The 15270-nt window shown below is 38.1% G+C and overlaps 2 protein-coding genes across 3 annotated transcripts in view; one reads left to right on the top strand and one right to left on the bottom strand.

Moving 5' to 3' along the window:
* The window catches only part of LOC138324110 (synaptotagmin-15-like), a 155585-nt gene that overhangs the window by 48625 nt on the left and 91690 nt on the right, over positions 1-15270 (top strand). The window contains exon 1 of one of the 2 annotated variants that reach the window (XM_069269181.1): positions 4161-4246. The exons of the other annotated variant lie outside the window; for it this stretch is intronic. Coding sequence (XP_069125282.1) covers positions 4189-4246 — 58 coding nt within the window. The 5' untranslated portion in view covers positions 4161-4188. Of the gene's footprint in view, positions 1-4160; positions 4247-15270 lie in introns of those variants that run through there. 2 annotated transcript variants of the gene reach the window in all.
* The window catches only part of LOC138324112 (kinetochore protein Nuf2-B-like), a 237268-nt gene that overhangs the window by 217403 nt on the left and 4595 nt on the right, over positions 1-15270 (bottom strand). The gene's annotated exons all lie outside the window — the stretch shown is intronic.

The following is a 15270-nucleotide window of genomic DNA, read 5'->3' as shown; positions in this document are numbered from 1 at the left end:
GTGATTATTGGTCTTCCAAAAGTCCATACATATCAAAACGACGGTTAAGGTCTGCTTACGTTGCCCAGTTTTGACCATTAGAATTATAGAAAAGACCCGTGTTTTAGCACATTTGTAAAGAAAAATTCGCCTAACTCTTTGAAAAGTGAGGCTGTGAAGAAATGTCAACACGGACATAGCTGGCCTGCAGGACGTTTTATGATTCCTATAATATAAATAAATTTCTTCGCATGCAGGGCGATTTTGAAGAGAATTTTTATCCAATAATTCATAAGAAATTATACTGAGATATCAACACCATTTTTTACCGACTTTAGACTTCGTTCGTTTGCTCCAACCATTTACTTTGATTCATATTCGGCTTAACGGTATTATTTGCAATAAATATGTACGTCACATTGCCAAGAGCTAAATATAATAGCTGCAAAATGTTTTTATGACACAATACAGCTTTGGGCGAAACCATGAGAACTTCCAGCACTTCTGCGATTGCCTGAATGATTTATCGAGGTGTTTACTTCCGGTACTTGTATTATGTATCATCTGTCAACTTCCGGAGCCTGAAAGTAACGATTTCTTCATGATGTAACTGTTACTATGGTTACGTGTGAATATTCTTCTTTAAAACAATCACAAATATCAGCATTTAAATGGCTATCTTTACATCCATCCTACCATTCATTCTGTACAGATATATATATCGATCATTTTTATGTAGATTTAATTTGTTGTCAATGTGTATTGATTAGTTTGCTATTCAGTTGACTTAACAACTTTCTTCCGCTCAGAAAGTTTGATCTTAAAGAGTCATATTACAGACCTGGATTAGTTAATCATGTCATTGCAGATGGCAAGAAAATGAAATGACATTATTTCAAACTAATATGCATATTTGTACCTTTTCGACACATTTTTTAATCGGTTCACAAAATGGCAATTGAAGGAAAATAACAATATACATATGAACAACAATACAAGGTTAAATTCCAGTTACCTTTGTCAATCGGGAACCTGCAATATTTTTTCGTGTACGGAAAATACCGAAGGTTACCGATTGTTACAATTAAATTAATACTGGAAGCGAACACTGTCACGTATCGTGTTAGATTATTTAATTGTTTATCTACAACTGAAAAAATGTGGAAGGTCACGTGAACTTTATTTAAGATTTGACTGGGGAAGAAAAAAGTCGGAGCAATTATCTGCGTACAGCATTTCATTTGACTGAAAACACCTTAATAATTCCAGCTATTGCACTTTCGATTTGCAAGAAGCCCAGAAGCGTTTTCGGTAGTCGACCAATTCAACAAATCTCTCCCGGGGTTCATTGCGGTCCCAACATTCATTTCATGCGAAGACTGCAAAGCACCATGGGAAATATTGCAATTCCGCCTTCCTGTCGCTAGTAATCAAACGCAGTGGTGATCCCTCGGTTATTTTGATTAGCCACTGTTTGAGTGACAAATTATAATTGTATGTACATGTACTTTTGTAATCTTGTTACATACAAAATTACCCAAATGGAATTTATAATACAAACATAGTTACATATTGCTTGTATAAGATTGGAAATTACTTGAGCTAATTGGCAATTGGTCCCAGGTTCTATAGAAAAATAACAAGTTTGTAATGATATTACTTATGATTACATGTAGAGAATGCATTGTGTACATACCATGTAAAATCAATATTCAATATATTAGCTCTACTCGGGTGAGATTTGGGTCGCCGTTTTAAACGAACGCTTCAAGGCTTTGTGGCCAGCTGTATTCATCTGTTTACATGTAGTATGATAGCTGATTTCTGCCATTTTCACGTAGCCCCCCCTTCTCCCCCCTCCCTCCTTTTTTGCTCTTTTAGTAAAATGGCAAAAAGCAGCCACCATATTTTACCTCTTGATGTTTTTCAATACCCCCTGTTTTGCGCTCAGCATACAGGGAGTGGGACGACTGGTTCGCCCGTTGTCAGTATAATGTGACCGGGTGGGGTGCGTTGCTTGGTATCTTAGACGGCATGCTTCAGTGTTATAGCACTATAAAAAGAGCAAGTGTTCCACTATACAAGAAGAAACACAACACAAATATACCGCAGTCTCCCAGGACACGCACCTAGCAATACATACCTGATAATGAAATTAATGAAAATGATTACAAAGTTAAACAAAAAATATTCTCGTTTACAAAAAAATATAACATACACTTTAAAAACACACTTTCTCGATGGAAATCAACAAATTCGTTACGGCAATCATGTATGTATATTTGGTATATTATATCCGGATCACCCACGCTTGGAAATTTAAAAAGTAAGATATTATCAACATTTATCAAGTCAAGCTTGAAAAATTTCCGTAAAAACTTCCTGGTTCTAAGTTAACTAGGTTAGCAAGCTTAATATACCCAACAACAGTTTAAACATCAGACAGTGAACAAATGGGAACTCGTTAGTGATTATCGTCTCATTAAAATAATAGACGAAGTCCAGAATTCTAAGAACCTAAAACGTTTGGTGTACCTTTCCTTTATAGTGTAAAAAAGAAGAGACCAATATTTCAGATACTGCACTCGTGAAATATTAACCCCGCAACCGCATATCATTGCATATACATATGTATATGCCAATGAGATTTTGGACACGGGGTGCTCGCAGTTTGGGAAATTGACGGAATTTGACGATGTTTACACGGATTAGACCAGGTTGATATCAGTGTTGGCAATTACTCTGATACGTTTAATGAAAGATAAAAAATTCTGACATACGGTCGTCTATAGTTTGTAACATGTTATTTAGATATGTTTAGTCGCCTAATTAAAGTCAACTGGGTTGGCGTCCGTCACGTGACCTACTTGCCAAACTTGGCCCAGTTTCACGATCCTTCCTTAACTTTGAGGAATACCATAACTTAAATTCTCCATAGAAAAGCATTATAAAAGTTAAGGAAAAATCTTAAATTCAGGAGCTTTCCTTAAAATCTGTAATGCTTTTCAAAGGAGAATTTTAAGACAAGGAATTCCTTAACCTTAAATATTAGTGAAAATGGGCCTTGTCAATTATCAGTGCGAGGCAGTTGTTGGATTATTTTTTGCACTGTCCGTATTCCAGCAATGTGAAAACTTTGTCAAAGAGATCCTTGAACACTGTATTTACCAGTAACAAAAAGCAATTTTCATTTATTTTGAACTAAAAAGGGAACATTAAATCACACACGTTATGAATTTTACCATTCAAGGAAATGAGTTTCATCTGCAACTGTACTAACACCCAAAGAAGAAAGAAGCATTGAAATCTTGGAAATTAATCTGAATACATAAGAAATAATAAAGTATCTTTAGGTTTGTATATTCACTGAACATCTTACCAATAATTGTTATCTCTACGTACACGTATATGTCTCTTTCGGGACAACAACAGTGTAAAATAATCGTACAATAATATCAATTTGAGTTGTGACTTAATTGTCAGAAACATGTAAGCTGACATATGTGTAAACAAATATTCACTCATACAAGACACGTGTAGAAAATATAAATGTGTAATATATAGGGATGATATAAATGTATTAATCTAATAAAATACATTTATATAATTAGGGAACATCTGCTTGATCGCCAAAATCGATATATATCTAATTAATACTTTATATTTATTATAATGAGAATAGAAATCTGTATCTCGACAAATGCATGCAACGGACATATACTGTACTAGATATGTAAAATCTTAATTAATGATAATTAGATATGTATCAGTCTGATATTATTATTATGATACATGAACAGAACATGTACGTGTATATATTCTTAGATCTATATGATATACAGTCAGATTAGATAATAGGCATCCTACCACAAGAAAAGCATCATTAAGCTTTGTATGTTGTGTTTTAAGCAGACGTACATATATAAGTAAGAGGTAAACGTGTTCCGACACTTTTGCTTGAAAAAACCTCTTACTACATCTCCAGTTAAAGGGAGGCAACTCGAATGATAATCTTCACATCGAACTTTTCAATTAAATTGTCGTGTGAGAAGTGGTGAGACATATTAAAATAGCGTCTCCATTCCTGATATGGACAAAACCTGTAAATGACTTTATGTGTTGCGTGTAATCGTTATCTTGAGACATGACAGGTTAATTGTAGGGACACGGGTCTTTAGGGACACGGGTCTTTACACAACAAATCGATACATGTACAAACATTTTACTAATAGTCGTGTGGATTATATCCGTGTTAACGAAATGACAGGTAAGTCCATTTTAATGTCTTCATTTCTGACTCAATTTATTACTGTATGGTTAAAAATAACTAATTATAACTGTGTTGATTTGACAATTGATATAAACGAGATTCATTCTAGCTACTGTTGGAGCGGAAAATGTATTTCAGTTTAGGCAGCTATGCTGCCGGGCGCGTTTGATTAGGTAGTCTAGAAATGATATATGAGCTTATATTTAATTTGTGAACGGCATCAATTGTCGAGAAAATTGATATTACAAACAATCATTTGATACTGGCCAGTAATGAATTGTCTGGCCGGAATACAATTACCAACAACATATGAGATTAATAACTCAATTAACGGGTCGAGTGAAGCCGGAGTACTCGGCGAAAAATTACCGGGTTTATTTTACCTTACCACTTTGAGATGGGGATATGGTCAGTGTAGAAGACGCAATAATGACTCTTTCTCTACTACATCTTTCCGATTTAAACAAGCATTATGTTACTAAATAACGCACATGTCGTTGTTGTAACAATTTGCAAAAACACCTGTACACATTTTCAAAAGTATTTATAGAGCTAGGGCCTTGAAGTTAATGCGGACTGGATCAGACAGCATGGAAATAATCATAAGATTGACCTTTAAAACGTCTTGAAGAAGGCTGGTTGTAAATCGATATTGATACACACGTAGAGTGTATCCTGTTCGTGTTTTAAATCATAATAAATATGATCAGGACATTGGTGGTTGTAAGAAATATTAATTACCAGGATACTAGTGCGGCGATATGAACATTTATGGAACTGAACCCTAATTGTATAATTGGATTTAAATGCTCAATTCGTTTCTGAAACCGCTTTTATTTTTTAACATTGGAATGTGAAACTAGATTGTTAATTTTATAGAGACGTAAAAGTCATTAACTTACCGTTACTACTACACTAATCATCTTCTGAGCTATTTGTTTAAAATAAATCAAACGTTACTTTTTATAACGAGGGTCGTTTTATGTTTCCCGCCGTCGTCCGAATTACCACACGTTAGTTGACTATCATTGTGTGTCAGATGGGAAAACAGCGAAATGAATCTTCACTGTTTATATAATTTACGCTGGGAATCTTGTATTTGTTTGGTGTTGCAACATCATCTTAGGGCATTGATATATACTTTCTTATGTTATAATTGTTTTTAAGAAACTTTGTTTCGGAAAGGTAGTGGGCCTTTAATTACTCGGCCACCAGGACCTCTTGAGAAATGCTGTATAAATCGCAAGTGTTTTTAAATTAATCACTTTCATGTAATTGTCTTAGATTTAAATGTTAATGCGATAATGTTTTTACGTGACTGCTCGATTTTACAGAAGTGGTATTAACATGGGATCATATAACTGTACGTTATGATGTAGAAATACAATCCCCTGTGACAGGTATGCTTTGGGGATCATATAACTGTACGTTATGATGTAGAAATACAATCCCCTGTGACAGGTATGCTTTGGGGATCATATAACTGTACGTTATGATGTAGAAATACAATCCCCTGTGACAGGTATGCTTTGGGGATCATATAACTGTACGTTATGATGTAGAAATACAATCCCCTGTGACAGGTATGCTTTGGGGATCATATAACTGTACGTTATGATGTAGAAATACAATCCCCTGTGACAGGTATGCTTTGGGGATCATATAACTGTACGTTATGATGTAGAAATACAATCCCCTGTGACAGGTATGCTTTATACTTGTAGCGAAGGCACATCAAAATATTTCAGTGATTTCTCAGTGTGCAATAGTTGTAGGGAACAAGTTTCCACAATTCCCCGTGTTAAATATGGTTTATATAGGAGAATATGATGACAAGCACACAGAAGGGAGAAGAGGGAGATTGGTGTGTGAGAGAAAAATGAGATTAGTGAGTGATATAAGAGCGAGATTGGTGAGTGAGAGAAGAGCGAGATTAGTGAGTAAGAGAAGAGGGAGTTTGGTGAGTGAGAGAAGAGGGAGATTGGTGAGTGAGAGAAGAAGGAGATTGGTGAGTGAGAGAAGAGCGAGATTGGTAAGTGAGAGAAGAGGGAGGTTAGTGAGGGAGAGAAGAGGGAGTTTGGTGAGTGAGAGAAGAGCGAGATTGGTGGGTGAGAGAAGAGCGAGATTAGTGAGTGAGAGAAGAGGGAGTTTGGTGAGTGAGAGAAGAGGGACATTAGTGAGTGGGAGAAGAGGGAGATTGGTGAGTGAGAGAAGAGGGAGATTGGTGAGTGAGAGAAGAGCGAGATTGGTAAGTGAGAGAAGAGGGAGGTTAGTGAGGGAGAGAAGAGGGAGTTTGGTGAGTGAGAGAAGAGCGAGATTGGTGAGTGAGAGAAGAGCGAGATTAGTGAGTGAGAGAAGAGGGAGTTTGGTGAGTGAGAGAAGAGCGAGATTGGTGAGTGAGAGAAGAGGGAGATTGGTAAGTGAGAGAAGAGGGAGGTTAGTGAGGGAGAGAAGAGGGAGTTTGGTGAGTGAGAGAAGAGCGAGATTGGTGAGTGGGAGAAGAGGGAGATTGGTAAGTGAGAGAAGAGGGAGGTTAGTGAGGGAGAGAAGAGGAAGATTAGTGAGTGAGAGAAGAGGATGTTTGGTGAGTGAGAGAAGAGGGAGATTGGTGAGTGGGAGATTTGTGAGTGATAGAAGAGGGAGATTGGTGAGTGAGAGAAGAGGGAGATTGGTGAGTGAGAGAAGAGGGAGGTTTGTGAGTGAGAGAAGAGGGAGATTTGTGAGTGAGAGAAGAGGGAGATTTGTGAGTGAGAGAAGAGGGAGATTGATGAGTGAGAGAATTTGTGAGTGAGAGAAGAGGGAGATTGGTGAGTGAGAGAAGAGGGAGATTGGTGAGTGAGAGAAAAATGAGATTGGTGAGTGAGAGAAAGGGAAATTGGTGAGTGATAGAAGAGGGAGATTTGTGAGTGAGAGAAGAGGTAGATTTGTGAGTAATAGAAGAGGTAGATTTGTGAGTGATAGAAGAGGGAGATTTGTGAGTGAGAGAAGAGGGAGATTGATGAGTGAGAGAAGAGGGAGATTGGTGAGTGATAGAAGAGGGAGATTTGTGAGTGAGAGAAGAGCGAGATTGGTGAGTGAGAGAAGAGCGAGATTGGTGAGTGAGAGAAGAGGGAAATTGGTGAGTGAGAGAAGAGGGAGGTTAGTGAGTGAGAGAAGAGGGAGTTTGGTGAGTGAGAGAAGAGCGAGATTGGTGAGTGAGAGAAGAGGGAGATTGGTAAGTGAGAGAAGAGGGAGATTAGTGAGTGAGAGAAGAGGGAGTTTGGTGAGTGAGAGAAGAGCGAGATTGGTGAGTGGGAGAAGAGGGAGATTGGTAAGTGAGAGAAGAGGGAGGTTAGTGAGGGAGAGAAGAGGAAGATTAGTGAGTGAGAGAAGAGGATGTTTGGTGAGTGAGAGAAGAGGGAGATTGGTGAGTGGGAGATTTGTGAGTGATAGAAGAGGGAGATTGGTGAGTGAGAGAAGAGGGAGATTGGTGAGTGAGAGAAGAGGGAGGTCTGTTAGTGAGAGAAGAGGGAGATTTGTGAGTGAGAGAAGAGGGAGATTTGTGAGTGAGAGAAGAGGGAGATTGATGAGTGAGAGAATTTGTGAGTGAGAGAAGAGGGAGATTGGTGAGTGAGAGAAGAGGGAGATTGGTGAGTGAGAGAAGAGGGAGGTTTGTGAGTGAGAGAAGAGGGAGATTTGTGAGTGAGAGAAGAGGGAGATTTGTGAGTGAGAGAAGAGGGAGATTGATGAGTGAGAGAATTTGTGAGTGAGAGAATTTGTGAGTGAGAGAAGAGGGAGATTGGTGAGTGAGAGAAGAGGGAGATTGGTGAGTGAGAGAAAAATGAGATTGGTGAGTGAGAGAAGAGGGAAATTGGTGAGTGATAGAAGAGGGAGATTTGTGAGTGAGAGAAGAGGTAGATTTGTGAGTGATAGAAGAGGTAGATTTGTGAGTGATAGAAGAGGGAGATTTGTGAGTGAGAGAAGAGGGAGATTGATGAATGAGAGAAGAGGGAGATTTGTGAGTGAGAGAAGAGGGAGATTTGTGAGTGAGAGAAGAGCGAGATTGGTGAGTGAGAGAAGAGCGAGATTGGTGAGTGAGAGAAGAGGGAAATTGGTGAGTGAGAGAAGAGGGAAATTTGTGAGTGAGAGAAGAGGGAGATTGATGAGTGAGAGAATTTGTGAGTGAGAGAAGAGGGAGATTGGTGAGTGAAAGAAGAGGGAGATTGGTGAGTGAGAGAAAAGGGAGATTTGTGAGTGAGAGAAGAGGGAAATTGGTGAGTGAGAGAAGAGGGAAATTTGTGAGTGAGAGAAGAGGGACATTAGTGAGTGGGAGAAGTGGGAGATTGGTAAGTGAGAGAAGAGGGAGGTTAGTGAGTGAGAGAAGAGGAAGATTGGTGAGTGAGAGAAGAGGGAGATTGGTGAGTGGGAGATTTGTGAGTGAGAGAAGAGGGAAATTTGTGAGTGAGAGAAGAGGGACATTAGTGAGTGGGAGAAGTGGGAGATTGGTAAGTGAGAGAAGAGGGAGGTTAGTGAGTGAGAGAAGAGGAAGATTGGTGAGTGAGAGAAGAGGGAGATTGATGAGTGAGAGAAGAGGGAGATTGGAGAGGGAGAGGTGTTGGAGAGTGAGAAAATTGGAAATTTGAGAGAAAAATGGTGATGGTTTGGAGAAGTGAGGGGACACCTGAGGGGGAGTGAGAAGCCGTTGGAGAGAAGGAAGGTGATAAAAAACTTCAAAGTATATGTTTACCGAAGCATTACAAGTATATTTACGTACGCAAAGTAAATGTTCGCAAAACATAATATATATCTTTATGACAATGATATGGTTTTTTTTTTATATAAAAAGCTTAAAATTTGTGTGTATATATTAAAGTGAATCTGATTCTCAAACCCAAAAGTACCTACCCATGCTTATACCAGCATTTACAACAAAACCTTGACTATCAAACGAACAGAACATCTATAAAACGGACACATTTTTCTTACTTACACTAATCCATTAAGCCTTCGCTAACGCCTACTGTAAAGTCAGACGTTCGATAAGAGATTATGGGGCTTGAACAAATGTCATTTTAAGATGAAGGATTAAACTTGCTATTTCACTTGCGATATCATTGTATGTAGTAACATCACATACTGATATTTATATACACTGCGCGTTTCCATAACATTTACACACCGACCGCAATTGAACACCTCGCCCACTGCGAAGTTTCGTAGTAAATGACGAGGAGATCCGATTGGCACCGACCGGTGACTGGTTTCCTTCTTAGAAACGATAACATGTTGAAAATAAACGACGGGCGTTTCCGATTCAGACGTGTAGGGTTTGGGGAGGAGTTGCGGCAGGTGACGCGGTCTCTTTTAGTCATCTTTGTATCCAGCCGTTTAGAATGTTAAATAAAAAATCGTTTCAGTCTCCGAACAACCTTTTTAGTCACAAATAATGTGTCAACCGTGTGAGTTTGACCTAATACCTCAGCGTTGAAATGTAAAAATGGGTGGACAAGAAATTAAAAAGCTTGGTTTCTGAACATCCTCGGTATTCCAGAGGTTACTATCACTCTCGTTATATCCACCCCTGGAATATTTCATAGCAAAACTGAAGGCTCTGTGTGCGACCACAAATGATCAGGTAGTTTGGTCGTATGATGTACATCAAAAGAATTGAGAAAATGGCACATTATGGTTGACTATGTCACTTTAAAGTCTCTATAGGCCTGTGTAGTGACATATGACTAGAGACGGAGATAGCATTGGAGTATCTTCAATGATCATTTGTTTGTTTGTTTGATTAAATTGACGTCCTATCAACAGCCAGGGTCATGTAAGGACGGCCTCCCATGTGTTGCGTGTATGTAGTGCGTGGTGCGTGTTTTGGGATACTGTGGTATATTCCATGTTGTGTCTTCTTGTATAGTGGAACTCTTGTCCTATTTATAGTGTTATATTACTGAACCATGTCGCCAAAGATACAAAGCAACACACGACACCCTGTCTCATATTATATAATAACAGCTATCAAACCAGTCGTTCCACTTCCTTAAATACTGAGCGCTAGGCTAGAGCAGAAACTAACAGTAAGGATTTGAAAAATGTAAAAAAAAAAAAAAAAACTGGCATTTTATGGTATCCTTTAATTCATTTTCTTCCGAAAATGTGTTGATATAATCTTCAAATCTAATTGACTGAAATTTGCATGACGTAATAAATCATTACATGGAGCAACAGCAGGTTATCGTTCAATCACTTCCGCGAAGTCTATTTTTAGATCTACAAAATAAAACATGAACAAATGTAGAGCAATTAATATAACCAGATCTTGGGTACAAAAGTGAGACCGAATTAAAATTGTTTTTCTTCGGGTTTTGAATGGTTCTTCACCTACAAAATAGCAATTTTCGACAAAACCAAAAATGTCACAAAGGCTACAGGCATATGTTGTCCGACCCATTGGAGCCAAACAACTGATAGACTTATATTTTAGCCTTGAAATGATCACCCAAGGATCAATACGACCTATTTATAAATCTATTCTCGTAGATATGTGGCCTTCATTTGCGATTAAAATTCTCTTTTAGTTGTATTGAAGCAAATTAAAAGTTTTAGATAAAAACAGGTAATTATCCTAATTTGAGAAGATCTATTTTGTCGACATTTACGAACTTAATTATTTTGATTAATTTGGATGACATAATTGCTTTTTATGACAAGGCTAGGCCAGACCTCTCTCTCACTGAAATTTCAGAAGTCGGTTAATATCGATATAACAGGTGTGTTGTTCTCAAGGCCGATTATTGTCAATTATCTAACGTCGTCGGCTACATGAAGCAGCGGAAATGTTTACTCTGTATAATGGTGACATGTTCAAGTTTGCTTGATAAATAACAATAAAGTCATAAAATATCCATGTTTATATACCACCGAGAGACAATGGGTACATGCTATATATTGTATCAGCTATTGTTTACATAGAGTGTCATAAAGCCATTGTTTATTTGATTATCATTGTTTATATGAGACCATATAAAGTCATTGTTTACTTAATTAGCAATCAATGACGCGGAATGATTAAAACCTCTGAATGTTTTGATATATTATGTTATTGTTTTGTTTATAAAATAAGATGTTTGATGTCACGTCTTTGAATTGTCAGACAAACATGATAGGCAAGGTTGTGAACTGTAGAAATGACTACTTCGTCGTCCCACACAGTCTGGGGAGATCCATTCCGCCTTTTCTAACCCCAAGTGTGTATTCAAAATAACATTAACCCAAACTAATCAAACATACAAGCAAAAAGAAACTGTTGTAAGACCATTACTTAAATATTACATTTGTGCATGTGCTTTTATTTTTCATTCTTTTGAGACGCCTTCGTTTCAATGATTTGCTCTGAAATTGATGGAAAGTAGCTACATTGCAGGTACATGATTGTCTGAAAGGCGATACAAGAGAGACAACTCTTGAAAACAGACAAGCGAATCCATCGATTTCCAAAATCCGACTGAGGACATTTTTGTTGCAACGGGGCCTTCATCGTCTTAATGGTACTTTGCATAATTGTACAGAATTATTTTGAAAGAATAATTATCGCTCTTTTCACCAAGTAGAAACGAGTTTTAATCGCTAAAGCTCTGTGGGTTAGATCTTTTTTTGTCTCCAGGAGCTTTTCTTCCTTCTTGTTATTCATATACCATGTAGAATATGATTTTAACCAATTTTTTATTCTTCTAAAAACGGTTTATGGACCCTCTGGCGGGTCTATACACTATATCTAACACCCAGGCCCGCAAAGACTACGTCCTTGGTAAGAATAATTTCAAATAAAAAAAATGCAAATACATAATACTAGCTATATAGGTTGATTAACTGACAAACGCATAATCTACCAATTACGTCAGATATTAGATACACATATATATAATATCTATGAGTGATAATTTCCATTCGCGTTACCTCCCTTGGGAAACTTTGGCAAACGCACGAAAGTACATGTGCTGTAATTTGTTTTATTAATTTTGAATATCGCGATGGATTAGTTTGCAAAAATGAATTGATATATCTCACAATATTTTGGTGATATAGAATGTTATTGGATAGGCCCATAAAGATTACTTTTTTTCGTAAATTGAATATAAAAATAAAACTTTAAGTTGCTGTACGCAAATTAGCTTTACCATTATCAGGAAATATCAATATGGGTATATATATCCAAAATCACTCTAATTAAGGTGGGCTCGAGTCTACGTTATAGACTGAGTGTATTGCTAATTATAATCAGAATACTTCTAGCATAACTGTACTCAACTTCGCTAGCCACGGGTATTAGGACCGATTCTCTTTCTACTACCCTTGGCATATCTCACTTCAGAGCAGGTGTTTTTGCTTTCAAATTCTGATTGGATGCGGCTAGGTTCAGGCGACCAATGAAAACGCAGCTTTGATATGTCAACAAAACTGACCTGAAGCGATAGTATAGTGACCTACATTTGTATAATGAGGCATCAGGCATGTCATGCCTGTCAACATCAACTCCTAGCGAAGTTATATTACTATATATTTAATCAATTAGATGTTTTATACCAGCTAAATGAACGTCTTGGAGACGTTGCTCTCCAAACAGATTAGAAAGTACTGTGTGTGGTTTATGTTTCACAAATTAAATAATTAAAAGATATACTGTTATCTCATTACAAAATTGGACATTGCAGAACTTCTGCATGAAACACAAAAACTGGTGTCCGAACTTACTAATAAACAAATGACTCACACACATGTTCATCTTTGGTATTTTGATTCTGTCGCAAACAACACACGTGTTTCATAGGGTGCTGCCATTTTTTCAACCATACAACAATGATACGAGCTTTTTGATTGGTTTTTTATTACGTAAATGGAAGAGGCGCAACCGCGGTGATCCGGCAGGTGGCGCAGTGCGGGACCACCCGTTCTGAAGTGAGATATGCCATGGGTAGTAGGAAGAGAATCGGTCCTAATACCCTTGGCTAGCGAAGTTGAACTGTACTTCTGGAGGTAAATTTCTAATTCTCACTCATTTCGCACAAGGAGACTCGTAGTGGATAGAAATTACAAAACTATAAAAAGCGTAAATGGATAGATAAACCACATCTCTTATAATCAGTTAAGCATTTGATATCACTCATATTGAGTTGAGGGCATCCATATCGAATATGGAGTAAATATAGTATAAATGAGGCCTGAGGGGCAGGGTCAATTTGACTATTTCCATATAAAGACTTCTCCGAAACTAAGTATTGAATAGCACTCATATTGCATTGGTAGCATCCTTATTCAGTGGGACATTCTAAATAATACAAAATGTGGGGCTGACCTTCCTATACAATGAACGACGGGGCAAAATGGATCTATTTTACGACAATTATTTAATAATCCAGATGAGCGATACACTGTACATGCCCTCTGGGCCTCTTGTTATTAAATTGAACTATTATACATTAACCTTCTTTCCCATTCTATACCGACTCACCTCGGTTTTAATCACCTTACCCTTACCACGGAAATGATCCGGACATTCCCAGCGTTGACATGTAACTTGACCCTGATGGTGACGCGCGCTGTAATGAGAAGACGAGAACAAGAGTCCGTCCATAGCTGCAAGCATTGTTGTGTTGTGTACACTGCTGCCCCAGGAACAAACAACCGTTCGCAATGATGGCACTAACAATCTCTAATGGGAAATGTAATCTGAAGCAGTTCATTACTAGTCCCATTCTCTTGTCGATTTCCACCACCTAGAAAATCACAAAACGATTCCATCACTTTATTTAATTGTCTTAGCTGTTTTGTGATACATTCTTTCTGGCACTCTTCTATGGTGGACTGTTTAATTTAGTTATTTCTGACAAAATGAAAAATGGCTTTTAATTCAAAAATGGTCAATTTGATAGTCCCTGTTTCAGATGTTGTTTGGGAAACTGATGCTGTTAAACGGCAACGTTAGATGAAATCTTGTTATAATGTGATATGTTAGTGCGGTGATGTCAGCCCTCTGACACTGCTTCTGACAACTAGAAATGTATTATCATGTTTAAATGGGCCTTGAATATGAAAATTAAGATAAATTATTTCCATTTCGCTTCTTGAGCGTCATGCCAAAGAAAGGCTGCTTCCATGGACAAAACTTCATGTACAAGTAGGGCCGTCAAATGGTACTCGCTGCCCCACAAGTAAAAACGACTAAATTTGGAATCTTACATTTTCTTTTCATTTCCTTTAATTAACATCTCCTTTTTGTTCTGCCGGAATTTAAAGTTCGTCCCTATGAGGCAGATCCTTGTTTTGTCCATTGTCCGATGTTTCTGAAGGTCATGTAAGGCAGGCTGTTGATTCTATCCATTGTCCGAGGTTTCTGAAGGTCATGTGAGGCAAGCTTATTGTCCGAGGTTTCTGAAGGTCATGTGAGGCAGGCTCATTATCCGAGGTTTCTGAAGGTCACGTGAGACAGCCTCTTGATTCTATTCATTGTTCGAGGTTTCTGAAGGTCATGTGAGACAGACTCTTGATTCCATTCATTGTCCGAGGTTTCTGAAGGTCAGTTGAGACAGCTTCTTGATTCTATTCATTGTCCGAGGTTTCTGAAGGTCATGTGAGGCAGGCTCTTGGTTCTGTCCAGTGTCCGAGTTTATGAAGGTCATATGAGGCAGGCTCTTGGTTCTGTCCATTTTCCGAGGTTTCTGAAGGTCATGTGATGTAGCCTCTTGATTCTATCCATTGATCGGGGTTTCTGAAGGTCATGCGACGCAGGCTTTTTGTTCTGTTCATTGTCCGAGGTTTCTGAAGGTCATGTGAGGCAGACTCTTGATTCTATCCATTGTTCGAGGTTTTTGAACGTCATGTGAAGCAGGCTCATTGTCCGAGATTTATGAACGGCATGTGAGGCAGGCTCATTGTTCGAGATTTCTGAAGGCCCTGTGAGGTTACCTCTTGTTTCTGTCCTTTGACCGAGGTTTCTGAAGGCCCTGTGAGGCAGGTTCTTAACGCGCTCCACGGGATATGTA

Source organism: Argopecten irradians, chromosome 5, assembly GCF_041381155.1.
Source record: "Argopecten irradians isolate NY chromosome 5, Ai_NY, whole genome shotgun sequence".
In the NCBI taxonomy this organism is placed as follows: Eukaryota; Metazoa; Mollusca; class Bivalvia; order Pectinida; family Pectinidae; genus Argopecten; species Argopecten irradians.
This window is presented reverse-complemented; position numbering and strand designations above follow the sequence as displayed.